At 37.5% G+C, this 23,913-nt stretch overlaps 2 protein-coding genes across 9 annotated transcripts in view; both read left to right on the plus strand.

The window, feature by feature from the left end:
• LOC123869380 (embryonic polarity protein dorsal) overlaps positions 1 to 11,993 on the plus strand; it is a 34,248-nt gene extending 22,255 nt beyond the window's left edge. For 6 of the 8 annotated variants that reach the window (XM_045912274.1, XM_045912272.1, XM_045912271.1 and 3 more), the window contains one exon: positions 688 to 2,467. In XM_045912274.1, coding sequence (XP_045768230.1) covers positions 688 to 1,962 — 1,275 coding nt within the window. In that variant the 3' untranslated portion in view covers positions 1,963 to 2,467. Of the gene's footprint in view, positions 1 to 687; positions 2,468 to 2,503; positions 2,573 to 6,372; positions 6,415 to 6,989; positions 7,070 to 7,615; positions 8,018 to 9,091 lie in introns of those variants that run through there. The other 2 variants (XR_006796881.1, XM_045912278.1) reach the window with 2 other exon arrangements.
• Positions 11,994 to 14,034: 2,041 nt separating this feature from the next.
• LOC123869386 (embryonic polarity protein dorsal-like) lies at positions 14,035 to 23,903 on the plus strand. The gene is made up of 12 exons (XM_045912284.1): positions 14,035 to 14,494; positions 15,734 to 15,926; positions 16,462 to 16,617; positions 17,361 to 17,545; positions 18,151 to 18,383; positions 19,011 to 19,166; positions 19,468 to 19,546; positions 20,120 to 20,188; positions 21,086 to 21,162; positions 21,779 to 22,127; positions 22,267 to 22,271; positions 22,739 to 23,903. The coding sequence occupies exons 1-12, from the start codon at positions 14,467 to 14,469 to the stop codon at positions 22,946 to 22,948; spliced, it is 1,740 nt and encodes a 579-aa protein (XP_045768240.1). The 5' UTR covers positions 14,035 to 14,466; the 3' UTR covers positions 22,949 to 23,903.
• The last annotated feature ends 10 nt before the right edge of the window (positions 23,904 to 23,913 follow it).

Genomic DNA, 23,913 nt, shown 5'->3' on the forward strand with positions numbered 1-23,913 from the left:
GTCGTGCCATTCGAGTTCGGGCACGATAGTTCGGCATTTGGCAAATCAACTGGCTACACTATTCGGGATATATGGCGAAAGTTTTGTGTTTGGCGAATTTTTCAACAAGTTTGGCAAGTCAGCCGGCTGACAGAAACATTCTGTAACAGCGAATAGTCCTCCTTGAGGTGTATTAGATGTATCCCGGAAAAACAAAGAATTCCCGCGGGATTTTCAAAACACCTATTTTCGTACCAACCATTTGAGTTTGCGCGAATGTGCGGAACTATACGATTGCCGCTAGCCACACAATTCGTGATATGAGGAATTATTTACCAAATCCTGATAGTGGAGCTTTACCATTATTTGAATGGGATTTTGTGGCTGCAATATTGAATTCGACAAAGTAAATCCATTTCTATTGTGATTTTAATGTGTTTGTACAAACGAACCCACCTATTGATTCCTACAGATATAGTGATTCCTACCGTTTATTGTCCCACCTACTCCTAGCACAAGCTGTTATGCTTAGTTGGAGGAAAAAGGGAATGTTAGTCATGATTAAAATAGCTAATATTCTTATTTAAAAAAACTGTCACGCCAAAAATAACATAAAGCCATACAAGATCTTGTTGAATTTTAAACTCCGCCTTCTATAGTAACTTGATTGCCATTTTATCAATGTCTCACTGTATTATTTCTTTTCAGGTGTACCTACAACTGAAGAGAACATCAGACAACGCCCGGAGCAACGCGATCCCCTTCGAATACATCCCCAGCAACCTAGGTACCGCGCGAAAACCTCTCCCGGACCTCAGCGTTCTGTCGCTGCTACTCGCAGACACACACAACCAGCACACACACACCAACACACAAATAGACGGCAACAACAACACTGACAAACCGACAGACGAGCTAGTCTCCTCCACTAGCGATACCTTAGAAGTAGAACCCGATATCAACGCCAACATAACCATCGAAGAACCAGACACAGACGTAATGGTCATAGACTCCAACGAAAAAAGTCTGGACGACCTGCTCGACCAGGTCGCCGAACTGGACGAAATATACTCCGAGAATAGAACGCGCCTCGAAAACGTTACCAACGACACCGAAACTGATCTAGAGGACTTTAACGACGCGGGAACCTATACCAGCCTCCAATTAGCTTTCAAAAACCCCGTCCAGATCAACGAGCCCGAATCTCTTCCTTACGAAGACGTCCAAGTACAAACTTATCGAGGCCCCATCGTCGAGTTCACCCCGTTAAAACGCGACACGGACGACGCGCCTCCTTTGCCACCGAAACGAGTCCGAAAAACTACGGAATCATTCAAAACTAGTCAAACTTCAGTCGATAGCATTTTGAAACCGGGTAAACAATTGCCGATTACTCGAAATCCGGATGCTTTGAAGTTAGAGTCTAATTTGACCGTAGCCAAAAGCGAGCCGGCTTTACCCCCTGCACCCAAAAAACGGTCGTTCTTCTCGCGATTATTCCGTAGAAAGGATAAATCCCCCGCGCCAAGTATTAAATCCGAGGGCAAAAAGGATGTTCCATCCAAACCAGTCGGTAGATCCGTCAGTAGCGTTTCCGGAATCCGTCCTTCCAAATTCAAATCCGCCGTGTCTCATACGTCGCTAAAGGATAACGCGTCGGGTACCGGACTAAGTTACGCGGATAGCATAACCCATATATCCTTACATGGAGACGGCGATGAGAAATCCATTTCTCAAACGTCGTTAAAACGTCCCGCTAGTTTAGCCCCCATACCTCCGACCGATGGGGGTACAATCCTGGTGGCAGAGAGCGTTCTCGCCCTCGACGCATCCGCGTTCAAGAAGCTCCAGGATGATTTGGATTTGACTGAGGCAGAGCATTACGCGTTGTATATGGCGGTCGCACCTCACGCCACGGTGTCGGAGTTCGATGAGACCAGTTGCTACTATTCGCCCGTGGACGGGAGCAAATTTCAAAACTAACCTTTTTGTATTCGTTATATCCATTTTGCCAAGTTTTTATAAATCTTTTTAAGAACGAATATATTGAAATGTGAAAAAATACTTTTCGAGGAATTTTCAATGCTTATTTTAAAAAGAAAATCTGTTTTGGTCTTCGGAAACCTACTATTACCCTGTTCAAATGCTATCATGCACGGTTGTATCACTTGAGACCCTAGAGTACTTTCCAAGTTAATGTTAACTGGACAAGAAAGAGATGGAAAGTTCTCTATCCCATTCTCGTGCAAACTAAATGTCTTTACGCATTTAGTTTACTGGTTTGTGTCAATTTGTTGAAACATAACGACAATTATTCAAGATGTCGGAAGAACTAGCCTGCTGCTGTCTTATTCTTTTCTTAAAAATGCTGTCTTATTCTTTTGAAATAGGAATATGTAAAAAACAAGAAATCACTTCACACTGACACCACATTAGTATCTACATTGTACCCGTGTGAAGCCGGGGCGGGTTTCTAGTAGTATTTATAGTATTTGTGTGTTAAACTTGTTTTGCTATGTTCTAGGTGCGGAACATTATTTAGGGCCTAAGAAACGGAAACCGTTATCGTCGTCTCTCTTGACGTACGAAGAAAGTGAGTTTCATTCACAATATTTATTATTTCTTTTATTTATAGTTAATTGTGTATACAGAGTTACCTTCAAGTCACTAAATAATTCATTCTAGGGCTAAAATCTATAGAGCATATTTTGATTCTGCTCAGACACAGTTAAAGCGAGACGGTTTTATGCCAGGTCCATAACTCTGTCTCGTTTTAACTCTAAGTTAAGTGTGGGCAAAGTAAAAGTACGCTCTATAAATCTCAGCCTAAGAGTCCTAAATACAGATAAAGCATTTAAAGTTATCAAATAAAACGTTCCCGAAAATCTCAATTTTTTGCTAGGCACACAAAACGAGGAACTGACTAACTGACATTAACAGTTCTTACCCACTGGGTTTAGAATTAGTCACATGAGATTTCGGTCACAGATAGATCATTGCAGTAAATTACAATAAATTATAAAACCTGTATTTTTTTTATATTTACTTAAACGAAAATATAAAGAAAAATACATTAAACAACTTCTAGGTAAATTGGTTGGATTGGACCAAAGTTGCACTTTGACTCTGTATATATGATTAACTTCATATATTTTGTAAATACAGTCAGAAAAAAATATATTTACTCGTACATGTGTTTACCAAAAAATGACTATATATTTTATTTTACTTTGTGACTGTATTTTACTAAGTGGTTTTTTATGTCCAGCGTTGATTTTAGGTGATGGGTTTTGGTGATGGTTAATCAATTGGTCAAAAATTTTGCAGTCAAGAAATCTGCAAAATGAATGTATGCTTGTATTGCAAAAGTTACAATCATATTTTGTAAAAGGTACTTTGGTTATAACTTTGTGAATTCATAAAACTTTGGTGCTGGTCGACTTTCGGATTTTGGTGTTAGTTAGAAAAGGTTTATGTTGTTTTGTTAATCATAATTTAAGCTATTAATAATTCGTCCTGTACACTTCGTTATATTATTTGTTAGAAAAATGTACGAAATTTGTTAATTTTCTTGTCATTCTTTAGATAGTTATAATTTTATCAATAACATTATGTAGAAAAAAGTAATAGCGATTAGAAATCTACTTATTTAAGTGCCTATATTATTTTCACTTTATATTATTTCTTTAGTGTAAGCACATTTTAAGTGTTTAAGATATTTATGAATGTTTTCAATATTTTCATTAAATTCGTGTTGGTGCTTATGAAATGAAATTACATAAAACGAGTTGAACTCACTATTTTTATTAGCATAAAATTTATACTAGTATGTTAAAAGATTTTTTTTTGTTGAAGGTCTTATTGTTACTTTATTTTGTTTTATTCTATCATTGTTATATTTTAATAATTTTCATAAAATAACAAGCATTCACACACTTTCAAATCAATTCAAAAAATCGCCTGTTTGCGTAAAAATATTGCTCTTGCGTGTCGTATCGTTATTGATTATGTGGAATTTAAAATCATCACTTCAGTTAAAGTTAAAATAAGTATACTTAATCTAAGAAAATCGATTTAATTGATTTGTTACAACATTATATTCGATTTACTTACATAATAGAAAAATATGCTAATGTGAATATGTGTGTTCTTGAATGGTCATTTATTTTTGTTAGTTTTGCATTGCAGGTTTATCATGTTTTTTTTGCAATATTAAGTTTCTTAAATATATTTAAGATGTATCTATATCTCGGCTTCGCCTTCGGCAAAGCATTTGTGTGCATTTGTGAGAAAGTATTAAATATTTTATACTTATTAGTTTTTGGCAGGAATCCGGGGAAAACAATGTTCATAATGCAATTATACATATTGCATAAATGAATATTGCTGATCTATACAGCTTGGAAAACTTGTATTTCTTAGTTTAATGCTGCGTTTTATTAAATTTAGTACCTAGTTATTTCAAGTACTTTTTCTAAAGCTATATTATACATAGCAAAAACAAGCCATGTTTACACTTGCGTGGAAAACTTCTACCTGGGATGTGGGTAAATTGTTTGATGTACTTAAAAAATAATATTAAACTTTTGTAATATTGTAAGTTAAAGCAATTATCATTTTCCTGTGATTTGCCTTAGTTACCAAATTATACGCAAAACATATCTGAACAGATTATTACATTAGAAAAGTAAATAAATAAATTGTTATATGGATATAAGATCATGATTGATTGTAAGTTTTCAAGTTAACAAACGCGAATTTGTAGTGAGATGGCGATAATTTGTCAAATTCATAGTAAAATAATTAGAGCATCTATAGAGAGTGTTTTGACTTTGCTCAGACTTAAGTTTCAGTCAAAAGGAGATAGTTTATACCAGCGATATAACGCTGTCTCGTTTTACCAGTGTCTTAAGTGTGAGCAAAGTCAAAGTGCGCTCTATAGGCTTCAACCTTGAGCTGTCAAATAAGTTTATGAGTTCATTCAATTTTTTTATAAATTGACAGATTTCCGCCAACTCCACCGACGCATTGATTTACTCGACAGCTTATGATCAAGGCATTTTGTAACAAACTTTAATTCTAGTCGCAATAATGGTTGCCATTTCAAAATAATTGCGCCTAAAATATGAACAAAATAAAATTTTGTACAATTTTATAAGGAAAGAAGAAATATTAATATAGCATAGCTTTGGGTGCGTGGAATTTATAATATTTATATGCAAATAAAAATAAGGATATAATTTTTCTTACTATATATCCCTTCAACATACCCAATAGTAATGCGGTTTAAAAGGTACAGATATATTTCATAGCATGGGTGTGTTTTTGTATGCGTAGATATTTATTTTGAGCTATGTTTTTGTTTATTGTTTAATTTTGTTTTAGGCCACAAATTTAAAGTTATAGACTAATTTTTCGGTGAAAAGTTTTCGTATAAGCCAGTGATTTTTTATTTAAAAATAATATTTGCCACCTGGCATAAATTTGACATCTTATTTGGGATACAAAATTCTTTAAATTTGCGGCTGTAGAAAGTTCCATTTATTTTTAAAATAGATTATTTTTAAGCTTTTTGTTAAGTTTTTAGTTTTTAACACACATGCATATTAGCATATTTTGTATGCATGGTTACCAAATTATAGCGTATTTTAATCTTTTTCTTTTTAATCATAACAAGCATGCTTTTATTTCTTCAGAAAATTGCTAGGATTCGTTTATCGTTTCACAGACACACCTCAACAATTGTGACCCACAGAGTTCAAAATATGAACAAAAGTGTAAAGAGTGAGCTTATCGCCGCACAGGTGGCTAGTGAAACATCAGTACGAATTATTGTATAAACAATATTACTGTAGCGAAAGTATGTCTGTCTGTTTATTACATTTTCACGGCCCATCCGCTTAGCCGATTTTGATAAGGTACAGAGATTGCTTGCGTCGTAGAGACGGACATTGGCTGCTTTTTATCCCGGAAGATCAAAAAGTTCGCACAGGATTTAAAATTCTAAATCCACGAGGACGAATTTGCGTACCTCATGAGCTAGTTAGTTATACATTACATACTATTTGGATAGTGTTAAATGTTTTAATTTAAGCCGTTTTAGGTTAATTATTTCTGTACCGCTTCTGACCACGATTTGTCCGTGACGTATGGATGTAGGTTTTCTCAAATCTGTCCTACTATTACAGAATAACATACATCATTTCTATCATCTTAACATTCTGTGGTTTATTTCAAAATGAAATGGTTGAGGTGTGTCAACTATTGTTTTTGTTGTCTTTGCTGGTTTTGATATTAATTTTGTTGTTTGGGCGGATTGATTTTTTTAGCTTTTGTAAATATATTTGATGGATAGTTGGACCTTTATTTCAACATTTAAATTTTTTTTTGCAGGAGGGGCTTATGGTGGCGATCCTATCAAACCCGAACCGATAGGTATTATATTTTGATTGTTTTTTAAACAGTTTTCGGTTATTTATTATTTGGATTTTATTAAAAAGTTGACTATAGTATGGCTGTGTAAAATGTAGAATGAACTTAAACTAGGCTAAAATAAGCCATATGCTCACAATAGGCATAGAAGAATGCAGATATCATATTTCTATTAACTTATTTATAATTCTGTGGTGGCATCCAATCCAGTCTAGTATGCGCAACTGATAGTAATTCCAGCCTCTATTGGGCAGAATTTGTAAAATTCCTGAAACACATTTTTTTTAATTTAAATCCTAAAGCGCCTACATCAAGAGATTAAGCGTTCCGGTACGATCCCGTTTAGAAACCAAAGGCGTATGGGTTGAATAAAAACTGACATCAGCCATAGCCCTTCCAAGTTAGCCCGCTTCCATTTTAGATTGCATCATCACTTACCACCAGTTGAGATTGCAGTCAAAGGCTAACTTATATCTACTTAAATAAAAAATAAAATAAGTTAGCTTATAATAAATGTATAGCGACGGTCTTGTCATATATACTCGTGTATAAACTATACAGTGACATGTTCCGTGCAGGTATGACGCCACCACACCAGACGAGTCCGCGGAGCGTTTTCTCGCCATCCTATGAACAGGAACAGGACAACTCCTACCAGGTAACATGTTAGGACAGTAGTAATAGTAATACTAGATAAAATTAGCGTATGTACCTCTCCAGGTCCTTAACTATACCCATGCAAAAAACCACGTCGATCCGTTGTGTCGTGATTGAACACACATAAGCACGCACGCATGCATGCACGCACGCATGCATACACACAGTTTCATCGAAAATATAGAGAGATTAGTGTTTTACAAAAAAAATTGGTAAAAGACAAGGCATGATTGTCGTCAAGTCAGACTCGCAGACGAAGGAATCTGTATCACAAGAAATAATACGGGTTTTTTAAAATTTTCATGGCGGCCATTTTTAAATGTTTATAAACTAGGTATGTGTTGTTAGCGGCAATAGGAATACACATTCTGTGAAAACTTCAACTCTCTATTTATTACGGTTCACGAGATACAGTCCACTGGCATACGGATGAACAGCGGAAGCTTAGCTTTAGTACTAGGGCCCCGTTGGTACTTTCGGGTACGGGACCCTAAAAAGAGTAGGTGCGACCTCAAATAACCTATATATTATTGTCTTTTATTTTCAGCAATGGCAAATGCCAGCGCTGAACTTACCGGGGGCGAGTCACATGGGTTACAACCAGGACATGCAGTGGCAGCAAACCTACACCCACCTGCCACAGCTGTCTCCCGGCCTGCAGCCGTCAAACCTGCCCAGCATGGCATCGAACATGCAGCCCATGCCCAACTATCTGCAACAGAACACTCTGCAGCCCATACAATCCATTTCCCCCAACATGCAGATGTCTCAGATGTCCCCAATGGGGCAAGTCATGTCTCCGGTGGGCGGAATATCCCCGATGACGCACGGAGGGATGTCCCCGAGTATGGGGCCCGTGTCCCCCAACATGGGGCACGTGTCTCCTGCCATGGGGCACGTTTCTCCCGCCATGGGGCACATCTCTCCTAACCCAATGCAACAACAACAGGTGAGTTTTATTTAATTACCTACATCAAAACAGTTTCCCCCGCACATGCAAACCCAGTTCACATGCAGTGTTATCAGATGGCTCTGGTAAGCGGGATTTCTCCAATAACGCATGGAGAAATCAGAGCATGTTTCTCCAGGTTTGGGACATATTTTTCCTAACCAAATACAGCAATAAAATTGTTAAATATTATTTAGCTCTGTTATAATATAAATTTCAAATATTAAAAACATTTCAATGAGTTATTAAAAACAAAAGTTTAATTATTTACCTAGCGCTAACCTATTCGACAAAACCCACCGCTTTGGCTGTATGCCAGTAGGTTTCATCCATGAATATGTACCAAAGGTGGATCGAGCGTCCCTAATTACTTGAAGCAAACATCTAGCCCACTTCAATTAACAATTAGAGCGAGAGGTTAGAAATTAGTGGTGCCCGACCTCTTGCTCTGGTCAAGCAATCGAAGTGGGATACCGATAAGTAGGTATTAGGATGTTCTTATCTCATAGGAATATAGTGCGTTTTTTACTGAGACGTATGGATTTCCTTATACTGTCCCAGTTAAAAACACACACTATACAGAGTGTAACCAGAACGCTAGGAAAAACGAAGACAGGTGATAGTAATTATCTGTTAATAATTACTGATAATAATTAGCTGATAGTAATTAGCTGATAATAATTACTGATATGTTACCATAATTTTGTATTTCTGTTTTTTTTAAATTCTGTATTTTTAAAGGTTCACAATATATAGCAAATAAAACATGCAATATCTATTGCAATGTGCAACAATCTGACTGATGCTAGGGGTCAACGAACTTTTTTACGACCTTCCGTAAAAGGTCATTCGAACTCAGGTCAATGTCCCACCTACGACGCGGCATTGACCCGAGTTTTGCACGCTATATAATGTGGGCTTGAAAAATACTAAATCACTAAAACTACAAGATAAGGCAAATGTTTATTGGCATTGGATAACGCTAAATTTTTTGCTAGCGTACTGGTTACACCCTGTATTCGTCGTCGTTTTCTTAAATATTTGCGGGGGTAAATGAATGACTCGTTTGTCCAGTTGCCGCAACAGGAGCTGATGGAAGCGTCGTCGGCGACCGACACGCCCTCCATCACCGGCCTCCTCATGGAGCGCGGGGAGGGGTACCAGCTCACATCTGGAGAGCTCTCCGGCCTCTCCTCGCTGCTGGACGCGCGCGGCCCCGACCTCAGCGACAGCCTCAACAGACTTTCCACAAGCGACCTGTTGCATTGATCAGGCCATGGTCTTAAGGGGGGTTTGTTCGTAGTGCGCTCCAAACAAACGCAGTTTGACTCTCATTTGAATACTAACAAATCGAACTCAATGTGTGGATACGTTCTTAGAACTATGTCCGTGGTTTTCCAGATTTCCGATAAAATATTCAGTTTCAGAGCCACGCGGTCTCAAGAATTTACATATCTTTGAACCTGTTTTTACGAAATTCTAGCAAACTACGACGTGGATACGACGAGATTATCTAAAACGCGTCTACAAAAAAAAAATCGAGTTTGATTGGTTAGTATTAAAATTACGTTTGTGTGAGCGAGTGATGGAGAAACCGCCTGTCAAGCATCGGCAGTACTGCTTATAGCTGATAACAGCAAACGTGTGAAACGTGTGAATGTTTCAGGCTGAAGTGAATACACTTGACTAAAAGCAAAACTTAAATAACATGACTAAAGTGACTCTTAGAAGTAGTTGCAAGTGAAACCACATAATTATCGTTACAGGACCTTTTCAGGTTCCATGTTTGATGTTTCTCAAACAGGTGCGAAATGCAACTCGAAATATCGATCGATAAACTAGACACCCTTGGGTTCCCTGATATTGGAGGTAGAATAGCGATTAAATACGTTATTTTGCCGACAGCGACAGCCGAATTAAAGTACCGGTCGGAGCATCCTATATGCATCCTATTGGCCTTAACTCCATATAACTGTTAACCAGTCTCTAGTCTTTTCGCACCTTTTTGGGAGACCTAGTTAATTAATTCTTAGGAGATCATATTGTACATTTTAGTGATGTATCATAATATTACGTCATAGACAAACATTTCGATCTTTAGAATACTTTACTTTATTATAAATAGGAATTAGAATAAAATGTGATCTTGAATGAAATTTAAAGGAATTTATTAAAAATAAACACAAAGGTTTTCACTAAGCTTGGCTAATACAGGATTGGGAATGTAAAGTTTTTAAATAAGTAAATAAAAAAGATAGTTCTTTGTTTAACACGATAGCAAAGTTTGTTTTTGTTGTAAGTACCTAGTGCGAGTTGCGAGTGCCTAATTTGGATCCCAAGTGAGTAAAGAATTCCCGAGTTTAGTGACTGATTCAAAGGCACAAGAAACAAAATCTTTGCTATCGCGTGATACATACAACTTTCACCTCAATAGCGAAAACAACCACAGACATTAGCCACAAGTTCCAATTAAATTAGAATATACCTACGAAATTATTTTAGTCATATCTTCGCTCAGCGAATAAGTTCATTGTTATGCCCAAAAATTTCTTTTTAAATTGTGCGATCATTCAGAACAGCAAGTGGCAATAAATTAAGCCTTTATAGCTAAGTTGGAAATGTTAGGGCCACGCAGACACGATGCTTTTAGAAACAGCGAATGGCATTTAGTTGCTGTTCGAAAACTCATATGATTCACTTCACTCATACAATTTCCTGTCGCAACGATCAAATCGATTTTATTTATTTTTCAATACAGCGATCAAACGCAAACAGTTGACAAATCGCGATGCAGCATCGATGCAGTCACAAAATCGCTGGTTGCTGGTGCTAAAGCATTGTGTCTGCTGGGACCCTTAATTATGCTATTTAAAAGCCGATTCACACCAAGCACGTACACGTGACACGCGTAGTGACGCGCGTTAGTGCGTAAACATAACTGCACGCATTACGTCTATGCGAACGTTCACGCCACGGAAGCGGTATGCCATGTCTCATACAGTTCCATACATTACAACGCAATGGCACGCGCTACGTCTACGCATACGCGGCCTGTGTGACTGGCTCTTTAGTCTGACGATAGAATTCCAGTACCATTTCTACTGGTTTAGAAATGACTATTAGGAATTTAAACTTTCTATGACGATCACTAATGTTACAAAAAATAATTTATAACAATCGAAGACTCATATTATGAGAAAATACAAAAAAAGATAGTCATGTAAAATATTAATAATTTTTATATTTACATAGCACCTATGAATGTGTAAGTAAAATAAAAAGCTTATAAAGTTCAAGTTGTTCTTGTTTATTCGTTTTTGCTCTATTTTCTCCAAATCAACAACTGTTTCAAATCATTATAAATAATACCTACTTACCTAAATATCAGAAAGAGCAGTGACCTATTTATTTTTGATCACAGACAGAAATATATGTGTGCCTAGAAATGTTATAAGTTGAATATTATGAGATTTAAAATTTTTGTGAGATTTATAAAGATATCTTTTTAATAATTGTTTAACTTGTGATTAGTTTTTATTGTTATGTAAGTGTAGAAAATACGGTTATGATTTGTTACCAAATAATGAGGGTTTCTGTTTTACAAAATATTTTTGTCATACCTTTTTTTGTCTACTTCCCTTTTCTTCCATGACATTTAAAATAAGCATATTATGTTAAAAACTTGGTTAAAAATAATATATTTTCTTGTCTGTGGCAGCGATATCTAAATTGTTTGCATGCATATACCATACGTATCAATCTAGTTACCGTCAACAATCTTACAATAATTTTGGGTGTCAACTTTTGTATTGAAATAAAATTTCAGTGAAAAATGGTGAAAATCTATTAAATTTATATACTTAAAACATCACACGATAATTTACGTTGACGTGCAATAAATAAGTACGCATTTAATGTGATAAGTTATAGTTGTTGTCATATTTTAAAAACTTGAAAAAATACATATTTGACAATATTTTCTCTTTTATTGCGCTTCTTGCGTATTGCCTGCAAACCAAAGTACTACAGTTCAATCAGCCGAAAAACTGAGTTACCATTGAGTCCAGGCTGTAGAGCTTTGTTAATTATATGACACATGTTAATCTGGTCTAGAAAAACTTGCCTTCCTTGTAGTATTTATATCTGTGTTTGCAGTTTGCCAGATTTTTATAAAACTATCTAGTTGAGTTAAATAATATATAAATCTTTGAATCCTTGTAACTTTGAAGCTAAATATTTGAAGACAACTATCTGAGGGAATATGCATGCATGAGATGAGAGTTCTATATTATAATCATCTCAAAAATGTGCGTGAAGTCTGCCATTCTGCACTTGCTCAGGCCTCAGCATGGTGGACTCAGACTAAGGCCAAAACACACTTGCTCAGTAGTGGACCGGCGATATCTGTTAATGATGATGTTGTATGGTATTATATAAAATACTTAGCTTTGTCATTTTTGATATCAACTTCCAGTAACTTAACCAAGCTATCAATAAAGGCTCAGACTTCACTGTCACTGTCATATTAAAATCTTTTTAATTGAAAACTCCTTGGTTTTAAAAATCGAATAGGTACCATTTATTTATTTAAAAAAAGATTCTCGGTCTTTTCACAATGTCTTGTCAAACTTGTGTGGTTGTTGAGAAAATGGAATTGACTCGAGAAAATTCTAGAGCGATGATTTATTATGACTTTCGAAGTGGATTAACACAAAAATAGTGTGTTGACCGGATGATTTCTGCATTTGGTGATGAAGCCCCATCCAAAACCACAATTTATCGCTGGTTTGCTGAATTTCAACGTGGACGTGTCAAGCTCAGTGATGATCCCCGTCAAGGTCGTCCAAAAACTGCAGTCACCCAAGAAAACGTTGATGCTGTGCGTAAGCTGATTGAGGAAGATCGACATGTGACATACCGCGAAATTCAGGCAACTTTAGACATTGACATGAGTCAAATACAAATATTCTTGCATGAACAATTAGGTGTAAAAAAGTTGTTTTCCCGATGGATTTGGATGGACATTTGCTCTGTGAAGAGCAAAAAGCGGCTCGCGTTACTTGGTGCGTCAGAACTCTCGAAAGATTCCACGCAGGATCCTCAAATGCTATATACAACATCGTATCAGGTGACGAATCCTGAATATACGCGTACGAACCCGAAACAAAAAACCAGTCACGAGTTTGGGTGTTCGAAAATGAGTTAAAGCCAACAAAAATTGTTCGTTCACGAAGTATTGCAAAAAAAATGGTGGCCACGTTTGTCTCCAAAACCGGCCATGTTGCGACTATTCCTCTTGAGGGACAGAGAACGGTTAATGCAGAATGGTATGCTAGCATTGGTTTGCCACAGGTCGTTTCTGAACTCCGTAAAGAGAACTGCCGCCGCATCATCCTCCATCACGAGAATGCGAGTTCTCACACCGCTCACAGAACAAAAGAGTTTTTAGAGCAAGAAAACATAGAATTATTAGACCATCCGCCGTACAGCCCCGACCTAAGCCCTAATGATTTCTGTACTATCCCTAAAATAAAGAATACATTGCGTGGTCAGAGATTTTCATCACCTGAAGAAGCTGTGGACGCCTACAAAACAGCCATTTTGAAGACCCCAACTTCCGAATGGAATGGTTGCTTCAATGATTGGTTCCATCGTATGGAAAAATGTGTCAAATTTCGCGGAGAATACTTCGAAAAGCAATAAATACATTTTTAAATAGTAATGTTGTGTCACTTCCTTGATTCCCGAAATTTTCAGTGCCGCCCTCGTACCTTGTAGTTTTATGATTTGCAAACAACGTTCAATCTAAAGGGTTCTTCCGATTTTTCCCTTTACTTGTGCTACAAGAACTCCCTTTATACGAAATTTCAAGATTGTAGCATGAAACTACATAAACTCATAGGTTTACAATTATTATTATCAGACGTTCATAACGAATATCTACTTAGTTTACTAAATCCAGTTTTATCAATTCAATTTCATTTGAGCTTTTCAATTGTCCAGATTGTTATCGAAAGTACAGATTGACCTCTGTGTTTTAAGTATTTTATTAACAACTATGTTTACATAAACTACTAGGTAATAATATAACTTAATTAACAAGAGATGAAATATTTTTGTGTTATCCAAACGGATTTCTCCAAAGTGACGTAACTACAATAGATAAAGAGTCCAAATTGTAGCAGAGCTATGTCTCACATCCCAGTAGTTCACATAGCTTCAAGAAGATAAGTTGAGTTGTTCATAGTGCCCTCTAATATCTTTAATTTTTGTAGTCACAACTGGCAATATATTTTAATCTTAATGTTCAATTTGTGGAAATGTGCTAATTACTCAATTGAGTTTTAAGTTGGTAGTTGAACTTTCAATTCAATTATCTTTATTACGAATATATAAATATGATATGAATATTATTCATCTTAGCATCTATCTAATTTAATATAACGCTGATGATTTTGGGAGGACTCATACGTGCAGGTAATTTTTATTTATTCATTTAAAAAATTATTGTTATATTTTACACTGATAATTTTTTTTAATTTAGAATACACAGATGAAAAAAGTATCCTTTAGGTTTTCTTGACAGACACGACGGCCGGACGGACGGACAGACAGACAGACAAAGTGATCCTATAAAGGTTCCGTTTTTCTTTTTGAGGTACCTACTGTGATAGAGGCCCTAAGTACTAACTAATATGGATTTTATTAGGTTTTAACTATTTTGTCGTAATTTTTAATAGAAAAAATAGAAAGAAAAAACGTTTATTTTAAATTAAATTTTATTTTAATATTTTATTTTAATTTTGTTAATAAAATTTCTTCTGTTGGTTTTTTTTCTAGCTCTAATAATAATTTTTGTGGAAATTTATAAGTAGGTATCTATCTGCCTACACAGTTATTGCAAAATATTTTTTTCTTGCACAATAGGTGAGCATATTTCCCGGAATTTGTTTTATCAAGATGAACTTCTTTATTTTTTGTAATTTAATGAAATTGCTTATGGCGGCTTTTAAGGGTTCCGTACCTGATGGGTGCCAATGGGACGCCCGCGCACGCTTATTGACCGAGCGAAGTGAGGTCTCTGAATCTACTTGAGTGAAGGTGCACATGTCCGCCCGTCCGTTCGTCTGTCACAGCCTTATTACTTCGAATTATTGAACGTAATAAGTACTTCAAAAAACATTATTAATTATTATGTAAACTGATGGCTTTCAGCCGAATATTGCATAGTGTATCTTATGTATACCGATATCTCCGAGAATTCTGAACCAATTTGCGATTTTTTTTTAGTCAATAGAGGACCTTTGCGACATAAAAAAGCTTGGATTCCAACTCCTCAATCTTGATGCTGCAGGAGATCTGAGCAATCCACGCGGGCGAAGCTGCGGGCAGCCTGAATAAATAACAAGAAGTTATCTCTATATCCGTTTGAAAGGGTCACAGGGTCAAGCAGACTAACGAAACAATAAGAGAATACCGGCCAAGTGCGAGTCGGGCCTCGCTCTTTTAGGGTTCGTACATAATAATAATTATGTTTTAGTCAGAGCTTACTTGGAGCTTACAAACTACTTTATAAATCATTATTTTCAGTATTTGTTGTTTAAATACAGTATATGGTAGGTACGTAATATACCTACCGAAATTTCATATTCCTAACTAGTTTAGTTTTGAGATAGCCCCCGTCACAGTAATGTTCGTTGACGTTTCTCTGTGCAGTCGACGCGATGGGCGACCGCGTGGACCCGCTGGTCGGCGTAGACCCGCTGATTGGCGCAGAGCCGCTGGTCGGTGCGGACCCGCTGGTCGGTGCGAGCCCCTGCATGGGCCCGGAAGCAATGCCGCGCCAGCTCGCCCCGCTGCCGGGGCAGCCCCACGTACGCATCGTCGAGCAGCCCGCGAAAACCGTGAGGTATTATATCCACTCTCTAAACACCAATCATTTCAGCCCGCTAAAACCTTCCAACATGCTGCACCTGTTATGGGTGCAGTAATGAGCAGCATCTGGATTGAGGAGATAGGAAGACACTTCTGAACCCTGATGACGCAGCGTACAGCACTCCTAAACTATAGGGATTTAGGAACCGTTGATGATGAACTGATATTGTAGGTACCGAGCATAGACTTCCTCATTAAACTCCAAATCCCAACTCTTCATAAATCGTTGAACTTTAAGGGAGTCTGGCAGGAGATTGCTACGAACTAGGTAAGTATCGGCAATGCCTCACGTGATTTGTAATACTATTCCGAAGAAAATATAAAAAAACTAGACCTAATACTTTGACGTAAGATATTCTACGGCTTTGTTACCTACCTGTTATCACCATGATTCAAACTTCATAGTCACTGATCGTTCCTCCCTGTGTTAGCGACAATACGCAGAGAAACTTTCATCTTTTATAAAATAAAGAAGGTTATTATGTTTCCTCACACGTTATTTTCCACAGGTTTAGATACCCTTGCGAAGGGCGGTTGGCGGGCTCGGTCCAGGGCGTCAACTCGAGGCCTCCCATGCGGCGCACGTACCCCACCATCGAGATCTGCAACTGCAAGGGGCTCGCCATCATCGTGGTGTCGTGCGTCACCACGGAAGACCCTTACAAGTATTATTTGGCTGCAAAGTGGGAAAACCCCTTTATGAAGCACTGGGTGTACATACATATGAACACCCAGTGGTCCCGAAGCTACATGAATTGAGCCTAATTTGACAATTAATAATAATGTAATTTAGTTTAGTTGAATTTAATTTGATTTAATTTATTTTAATTTGATTTAATTTAATCTAATTTAATTTAATTTAATTTAATTTGATTTGGTTTGATTTGATTTGGTTTGATTTAATTTGACTTGATTTGATTTAATTTAATCACTAACATAGTTCATAAGACCCTGTTACTAACACTATATGGATGAAATAGTCCGAAATAAATGTTTATTATTATTATTATTATTATCACACTAACCACTTCGCTCATCAATAAGACATTCTTTAGGTTTTCTTCTTTCTTCTTCTCGAAAATCATATAAGTAATGACTTTTATTGACATTACGTATGTTTTATTCAAAATCATGTTCAAGGAGCTGTGCCAGATCTGTACCACGCATATGCCAACTCAACTGCTTGCTGCGGTGTTCCCACTAGATTTTAACATAGAGTTATTCAAGAGGTGGAACAACATATTCTTGAAAACCCGATAACGCATTGGCGGTTACTCTGGTGCTGCAAATATTCATGCATATTGATATGTGCCGTATGTCAGATTATGACCTGCTCAGTCATATAAGCGGTTGCGAATTGGAGTTAGGAATAAATTTTCTAAAAAAATATGTGTCTATTTGTTTTCAGACCTCACCCACACAACCTAGTTGGCCGAGAAAACTGCGAGAATGGCGTGTGCATAGTGAAGATCACCATCGCGGAAGACAACCGGATAGTATCCTTCAACAACATGGGCATCCAGTGCGTCAAGCGGAAAGGCATAGCCAAATCGCTCAACACCAGGAGGTGGTTGCGGGTTGACCCCTTCAGGAGTGAGTTTATTTCTGTGACCTATAGACATTAGAGACCATCATCACTTATGACAACCCGCGGCTGTCCTTCAGCAACCTGGGCATCCAGTGCGTCAAGCGGAAAGATATCATCAACGCATGATCAGAGTGATTGAGGGTTGACCCCTTCAAGAGTGAGTTTCATCATCACTTAGCCAGCAGTGACTCGCAAAACTGACAGCCAAACCTATCTGGTATAAGGGACGCCTTATTGTCGGTTAGAATTAATTAGTTTGGCCATCCAAATGGGCTATGCTGCCAGCATCTTGTGTACGGCACCCTGCGGTGGCCTCGATGACTTGTTAGATATAATTTCATTTATTTTAGTTTCTATGCCAAATATGTTTCTACTGTACCTAAGTGGTTGAAACAAGTTATTTTTGTGTCGAATTTTTGCTAGTTTTTTTTTGTTAAATTAAATTACCCATATTAAAAGTGGAAGGGAAAACTGAGGCTGGAAGGGCGTTCCATATTCTAACGGTTCGGATTAGAAACGAGGAAGCAAATCGCTTCGTACGTGTCCGAGGAATTTCAATGATGTACGGAGTTTTATCATTTTGAAATTTAAACAGAGTTTATTGTTTCAGCCGGCTTCAACCATAGTAAAGAACCCCAAAGCATCGACCTGAATGCTGTGCGGTTGTGCTTCCAAGTGTTCATACGAGACGAGCACACCAACTGCATGCTCCACTCCCTTCCGCCCGTAGTGTCTGATATCATCTACGACAAGAAGGCGATGAATGAACTCATCATCACATGCATCAGCCGTTGCTCTGGCTCTATGAATGGCGACACAAGGGTTATCCTGCTCTGTGAAAGGGTAAGCCTTGCGCTCACTGCGCTCGTGCAGCATTCAAACCGCGTTTTGTACTCAGTATCAGACAGATACTAAGAGCTGGGACACACCAAACGCGTATGCAGCACGTACACGTGACCACGCGCGTAGTGACGCGCGTGAATCCATAGACATGACAGCACGCATTACGTCTACGCGAACGTTCACGTCACGCAAGCGGTATGCCATATCTCATACAGTTCCATACATTACAACGTCATGGTACGCGCTACGTCTACGCTTACGTGCTGCATACGCGCTTGGTGTGTCCCAGCCTTTAGTATCACTCTTGTATCAGACAAAAATCATCTACGACAACAAGACGATGAGTGACCTCATCATCAAGCACATCAGCCATTGCTCTGGCAACGCAAGACTTTTCTATCGTTTAGCATCAACTGATCGCCGCCTCACTACTGAGCTCGGATCTCCACGCTGGCCGCCCGAATTGACAGACTCCACACATCTTTAAGAACACTATGGAGAACTCTCAGGTATGCAAGTTTCTTGCCGATGTTTCCCTTCTCCATTAAAGCAAGTGATATTTAATTGCTAAGCATTTTGTATATGTCTTTGCGTGGCTTTACATACAGGTATGTTCTCTGCCCGCAGGTGACAAAAGAGGACGTGATGGTGGTGTTCTTCCAGAAGGAGGGTGACAGGACGGTGTGGGAGGCCAACGCTAACGTGGTGTTGGTGCATCGCCAGTACGCGGTGGTGTTCCAGACGCCGCCCTATCGCAACCCCAATGAACAGAACCATGTTCAGGTCAGTTGCTTCAGGGTTTTTAATTATGAGGTCACCTGATGTGATTATCGCCGTGAGTATAAACATTTGTTTATACACGGCGATAAAACAGTAAAAACACCAGAGGAACTGCCATTGCGTTCCCGGTTGTTTTTCAATTATCAAAGTTTACTTGTTGTGTTTACTATCCAACAATCTTTAAAGGTATAAAATATGTAGGTACTGTTACTATCAACTATTGAAAAACCGGCCAAGTGCGAGTTAGACTAGACTTTGGCTTTATCGCAGCTTGATTGCCATTGTGTCAATGTATGTTTTTCAGGTGTACCTCCAACTGAAGAGAACATCGGACGGGGTCCGAAGCAACGCGATCCCCTTCGAATACATCCCCAGCAGAAGAGGTACCGCAAAACTTCTCCCGAACCTGTCGTAAATATCATTTGCAGAGGAATAAAATTTGTTTTGTACAATCATGCATCACTAAAAAAAAATACTAATGCGTGCGCCCTACGTTTTTCGTTTTAAATATTACAATACGTATTCTCATAGCTAACTATAATTATTGTTTTTAGTCCGTTTTAAAAACGTGTATTTCTTTTATTTTACTTAATAAATTTTTTTTACAAGTTGATGCCTGGTGTAATATTAATTTTGACAAAGGTTGTGAATAAAAGATAGAAGTCTAAATAAATAAATGAATAATTTTGGCAGCTTCATAGCGATTTTATTCAAATTCAAAAAAAATCAATTAGACTTTTACAAGTACTTTTGAATCGTCAAAACCATCTACCACTGGTTCGGAATGCCCTTCCTACCCAGAAGAACCAGCAAGAAACTCGGCAGTTGCTCTTTTCAAAGATTTGATATACAATTACACAATTTATTTTGAAATAGCTCTTCTATTGGTACTAATTTACTTCAATGGCATTATTTTAAAGTATTTAGTGTGCTAAACTTGTTTTGCTATATTCTAGATACGGGACAGTATTTAAGGATTATGGGTCAGAAACCCTTGTCGTCTCATCTTTTGGCGTACCAAGAAAGTAAGTTTCGTTCACAATGTTTATTATTTATTTTAATAATAATAGTTACTTGTGTAGACGGAGGTAGCTTCAAGTTCAATAAACATGTGAAAAAGATAGGTTTGTTCCCTGTAGTGCACCAAGAAAGAACCGGCAATAAAGCAATGTTGACCGCGACGGGTGCAAATAAAATCAAAATTGTTTAAAAAATAAACCATGATAATAAACAAAAACCGGCCAAATGCAAGTCAGACTCACGCACCGTGGGTTCTGTTCTGTACTCTGGTTCGACATTTTGCACGATAAATCAAAAACTTTTATGCATAAAAATAAATTAAATCTGTTTAACAATGTACAGGTAAAGCCCTTTCATATGATACCCCACTTGGTATAGTTATCTTACTTTGAAAATTGAAAATACTATTTGTTCATGAACACATTTTAATTTTTTTTTTGTGTGATATAACCACAAATTCACGGTTTTCGGATTTTTTCCTAAAACTAAAATTCCAATTAATAAGTTTATTTTTAGTAAATGCAGTTGCGTCAAAATTCCAAATTAAAAAGATGGGAGTGGAATTTCTAAAAATCCTGACACACGCATTTTTTTGTTTTTAATTAAAAATCCAATTATACCAATTTTTCATAGATATACTTAACTTAAAAATATATATAAATGACTTATAAATTTTTTATCTCCTACTTATCTGGTTAAATAGGAGACGAAGGTTTCCTTAGAGGTGAAACTTTCACAAATCTTCAGCAAGCACCTACAACCTACTAGCTCAAGTTTATATCCCCAGTGGTTTAGGTTGTGCGTTGACTGATCAGTCAGTTTATATGTATCGATATAAGATATCTCACTCTTTATATATTCGCATTATAACCGGGCCTCTATACAGCTTAGATGTTCCGTAGGTATGACGCCGCCACATCAGACGAGTCCGCGGAGCGTGTTCTCGCCGTCCCACCAACAGGGACACGATAACTATCAGGTAACATACCAGGAACATTTCTTTTCTCCCACTTGCTCGGAAATGGCTTCATTATTAAAAAGCAACAAAACGTCAATCAACAAAATAACACGCCATCAATTTCCAATACGACAATACAAAATAGAAAATTGCTGGACAGTTTCATACCTGGCAACGAGGTTCTTCGAATGCACAATAACATAAATTAGGTATTTTGAGGTACATGATTCTATACATTTTTATCCGACTTCAAAAAAAGGAGGGCTCCAAAAAATATTATTATGGAACTACATTAACTCTTATATACATAATATGTTCAGTAATAAATGAAATCATTTTGAATTTTTTGAATGTTAGATTAGGTTATTTAATGTTAGGATAATAATTTATAATATTGAAGATAAGGTTCGCAAATAGATATTTAATTTGCATGGTATATTAGATATAAGGTTATTTTTTAAGATGTAAGTGTGTATGTTCTACACTATGTTCTACACTAGCGAATTGGGTATACTGTAAAGCTAGATGTAAATTTTGAAAAAAAAAAAAATAAAAAAAAAAATTAATTTTTAGTGTTTGTGGTAACTGAAGTTGTTTCTTTTTTTTTCAAATTATAAGTATAATATTTTATTTTCAGCAACATAACTTGAACTTACCGGGGGCAAGTCACATGGGTTACAACCAGGACATGCAGTGGCAACAGACCTACACTCACCTGCCACAGCTGTCGTTAAACCTGCCCAGCATGGCATCGAACCTGCAGCCCATGCCCAACTATCTGCAACAGAGCACGGTGCAGCCCATACAATCCATGCCCCCCGCCATGCAGATGTCCCCCATGGAGAAAGTCATGCCTCCGGTGGACGGAATATCCCCGATGACGCACGGAGAGATGCCCTCGAGTATGGTGCCGGAGTCTCCTATTTTCGGGCACGATTCTCCCACTGTGGGACACATCTCTCCTGACCCAATACAACAACAGGTGCGTTATATTTGACTAACTATGCTAACAGTTTCCCCCCACATGCAAAGGCAAGTCTATGTGCAGTTGTCTCAGATGTCCCCCATGGGGCAAGTGATGTCCCCGGGGGCCGGGATTTCCCTGATAACGCATGGAGAAATAAGAGCATGTTACTCACGCTATGGTGCACATTTTCCCTAACCCTGTGCAGTTACAAGTTAGTTAAATATTATCGTGGGTCGAAATATCGACAAATGTAAATGATCAAATTAATCGTAGTATGTAGTATGTACCTGTTACAAATAGGTTGATTTCCGTTTTTAACCCCTGACTCAAAAAGAGGGGTGTTATAAGTTTGATGAGTGTATCTGGGTATCTGTGTATCTGTCTGTGGCATCGTAGCCCCTAAACTAATGAACCGATTTTATTTTAGTTTTTTTTTTTTTTTATGAAAGGTGGCTTGATCGAGAGTGTTCTTAGCTATAATCCAAGAAAATCGGTTCAGCCGTTTGAAAGTTATCAGCTCTTTTCTAGTTACTGGGACCTTCACTTGTCGGGGGTGTTATAAATTTTTAATTTACACTTGCAATGTTATCTTGAGTATTTGTGGGTATATGAATGACTCATTTTGTCCAGGAGCTGATGGAGGCGTCGCCGGCAACCGACACGCTGTCCATCACTGGCCTTCTGATGGAGTGTGGGGAGGAATGTCAGCTGTCTTCCGGAGAGCTCTCCGCCTTTTCCGCGCTGTTGGACGCGCGCGGCGCCGACCTGAGCGACAGCCTTAGCAGACTTTCCACTAGCGACGACCTCCTTGGCGCAGTGGTGAGCGCTATGGTCTTATAAGCGGGAGGTCCCGAGTTCGATTCCCGGCATTGGCAACTCGGGATAATTTTTAAATTGTATGCGTTCGTTATGTTTGTATATGTTATACTTTCTAGGAACTAAGATATAGTACAAAAAACGTGGGCCAAATGCAATTTGTACACAATTCCTTTAATTTCTTCCATGACAGTTAAATAGGCATAAATTTTAAAAATAATACATAGCATTTCAATTGTGTTTTGTATGATATATTCTACATAGTATGCATATGCATCAATCTTTATAATCTCAACAATCTTGGTTACAATGATTTTGGGAATCAAGATTAACTTATTGAAATATAATTTCAATCAAGAAAATCTATTAAGTTTATAAAATGTCACACGATCATTTACGTGACCTACGTGCAATAAAATAAGTTCCTACCCACGCATTTAATGTGATAAGTTATAATATTATTGTTATTATATTTAAAAACTTGAAAAAATAAATATTTGACGTAATTTTCTGTATTATTTCGCTTCTGGCGTACTTCCTGCAAATCAAAGTAGCTACCACAGCAACCACACACATACAGCTAGCACCATGTTTCATCTCAAAATCATAGCTTTTGAATAAAATCAGTAGGCACCTAAGTGTAGTTTACTAATCCCTTCTTCCAGAGTCCAGACTAATGAATTCATATTTCTTAATGTAACAGGCGTCATTCTACCGCAATCGAGCTACTAACTGACCCAGATTACAATTTACAGCTCAGCTAATTATTTATTATTCATTAAGGTGCATGAGACGGGTCTGCCCGCGAAATTCTTTAATTTGGTTTTACGATACGACGAAGTAGGCTTACCCATGGCATTCTAATTCCGACAGTGGAAGTATCATTGTCACAGGGTTAACATAAAAATCTTTACTTGAAAATATTCAGTTTACTAAGAAATTAGTCAAAATAATGAGTTTGACATGAGTTACTCACAAATTAGTCGATA

Source organism: Maniola jurtina, chromosome 11 (genome assembly GCF_905333055.1).
Source record: "Maniola jurtina chromosome 11, ilManJurt1.1, whole genome shotgun sequence".
Classification (NCBI taxonomy): Eukaryota; Metazoa; Arthropoda; class Insecta; order Lepidoptera; family Nymphalidae; genus Maniola; species Maniola jurtina.

Coding starts and splice junctions, on each gene's coding strand:
- LOC123869386 (XM_045912284.1), top strand. CDS start 14,467: ATGATTTTGGGAGGACTCATACGTGCAG. Junction 14,495..15,733: donor GGGAGGACTCATACGTGCAG/GTAATTTTTATT, acceptor TTCTCTGTGCAG/TCGACGCGATGGGCGACCGC. Junction 21,163..21,778: donor AGGGACACGATAACTATCAG/GTAACATACCAG, acceptor TTTTATTTTCAG/CAACATAACTTGAACTTACC.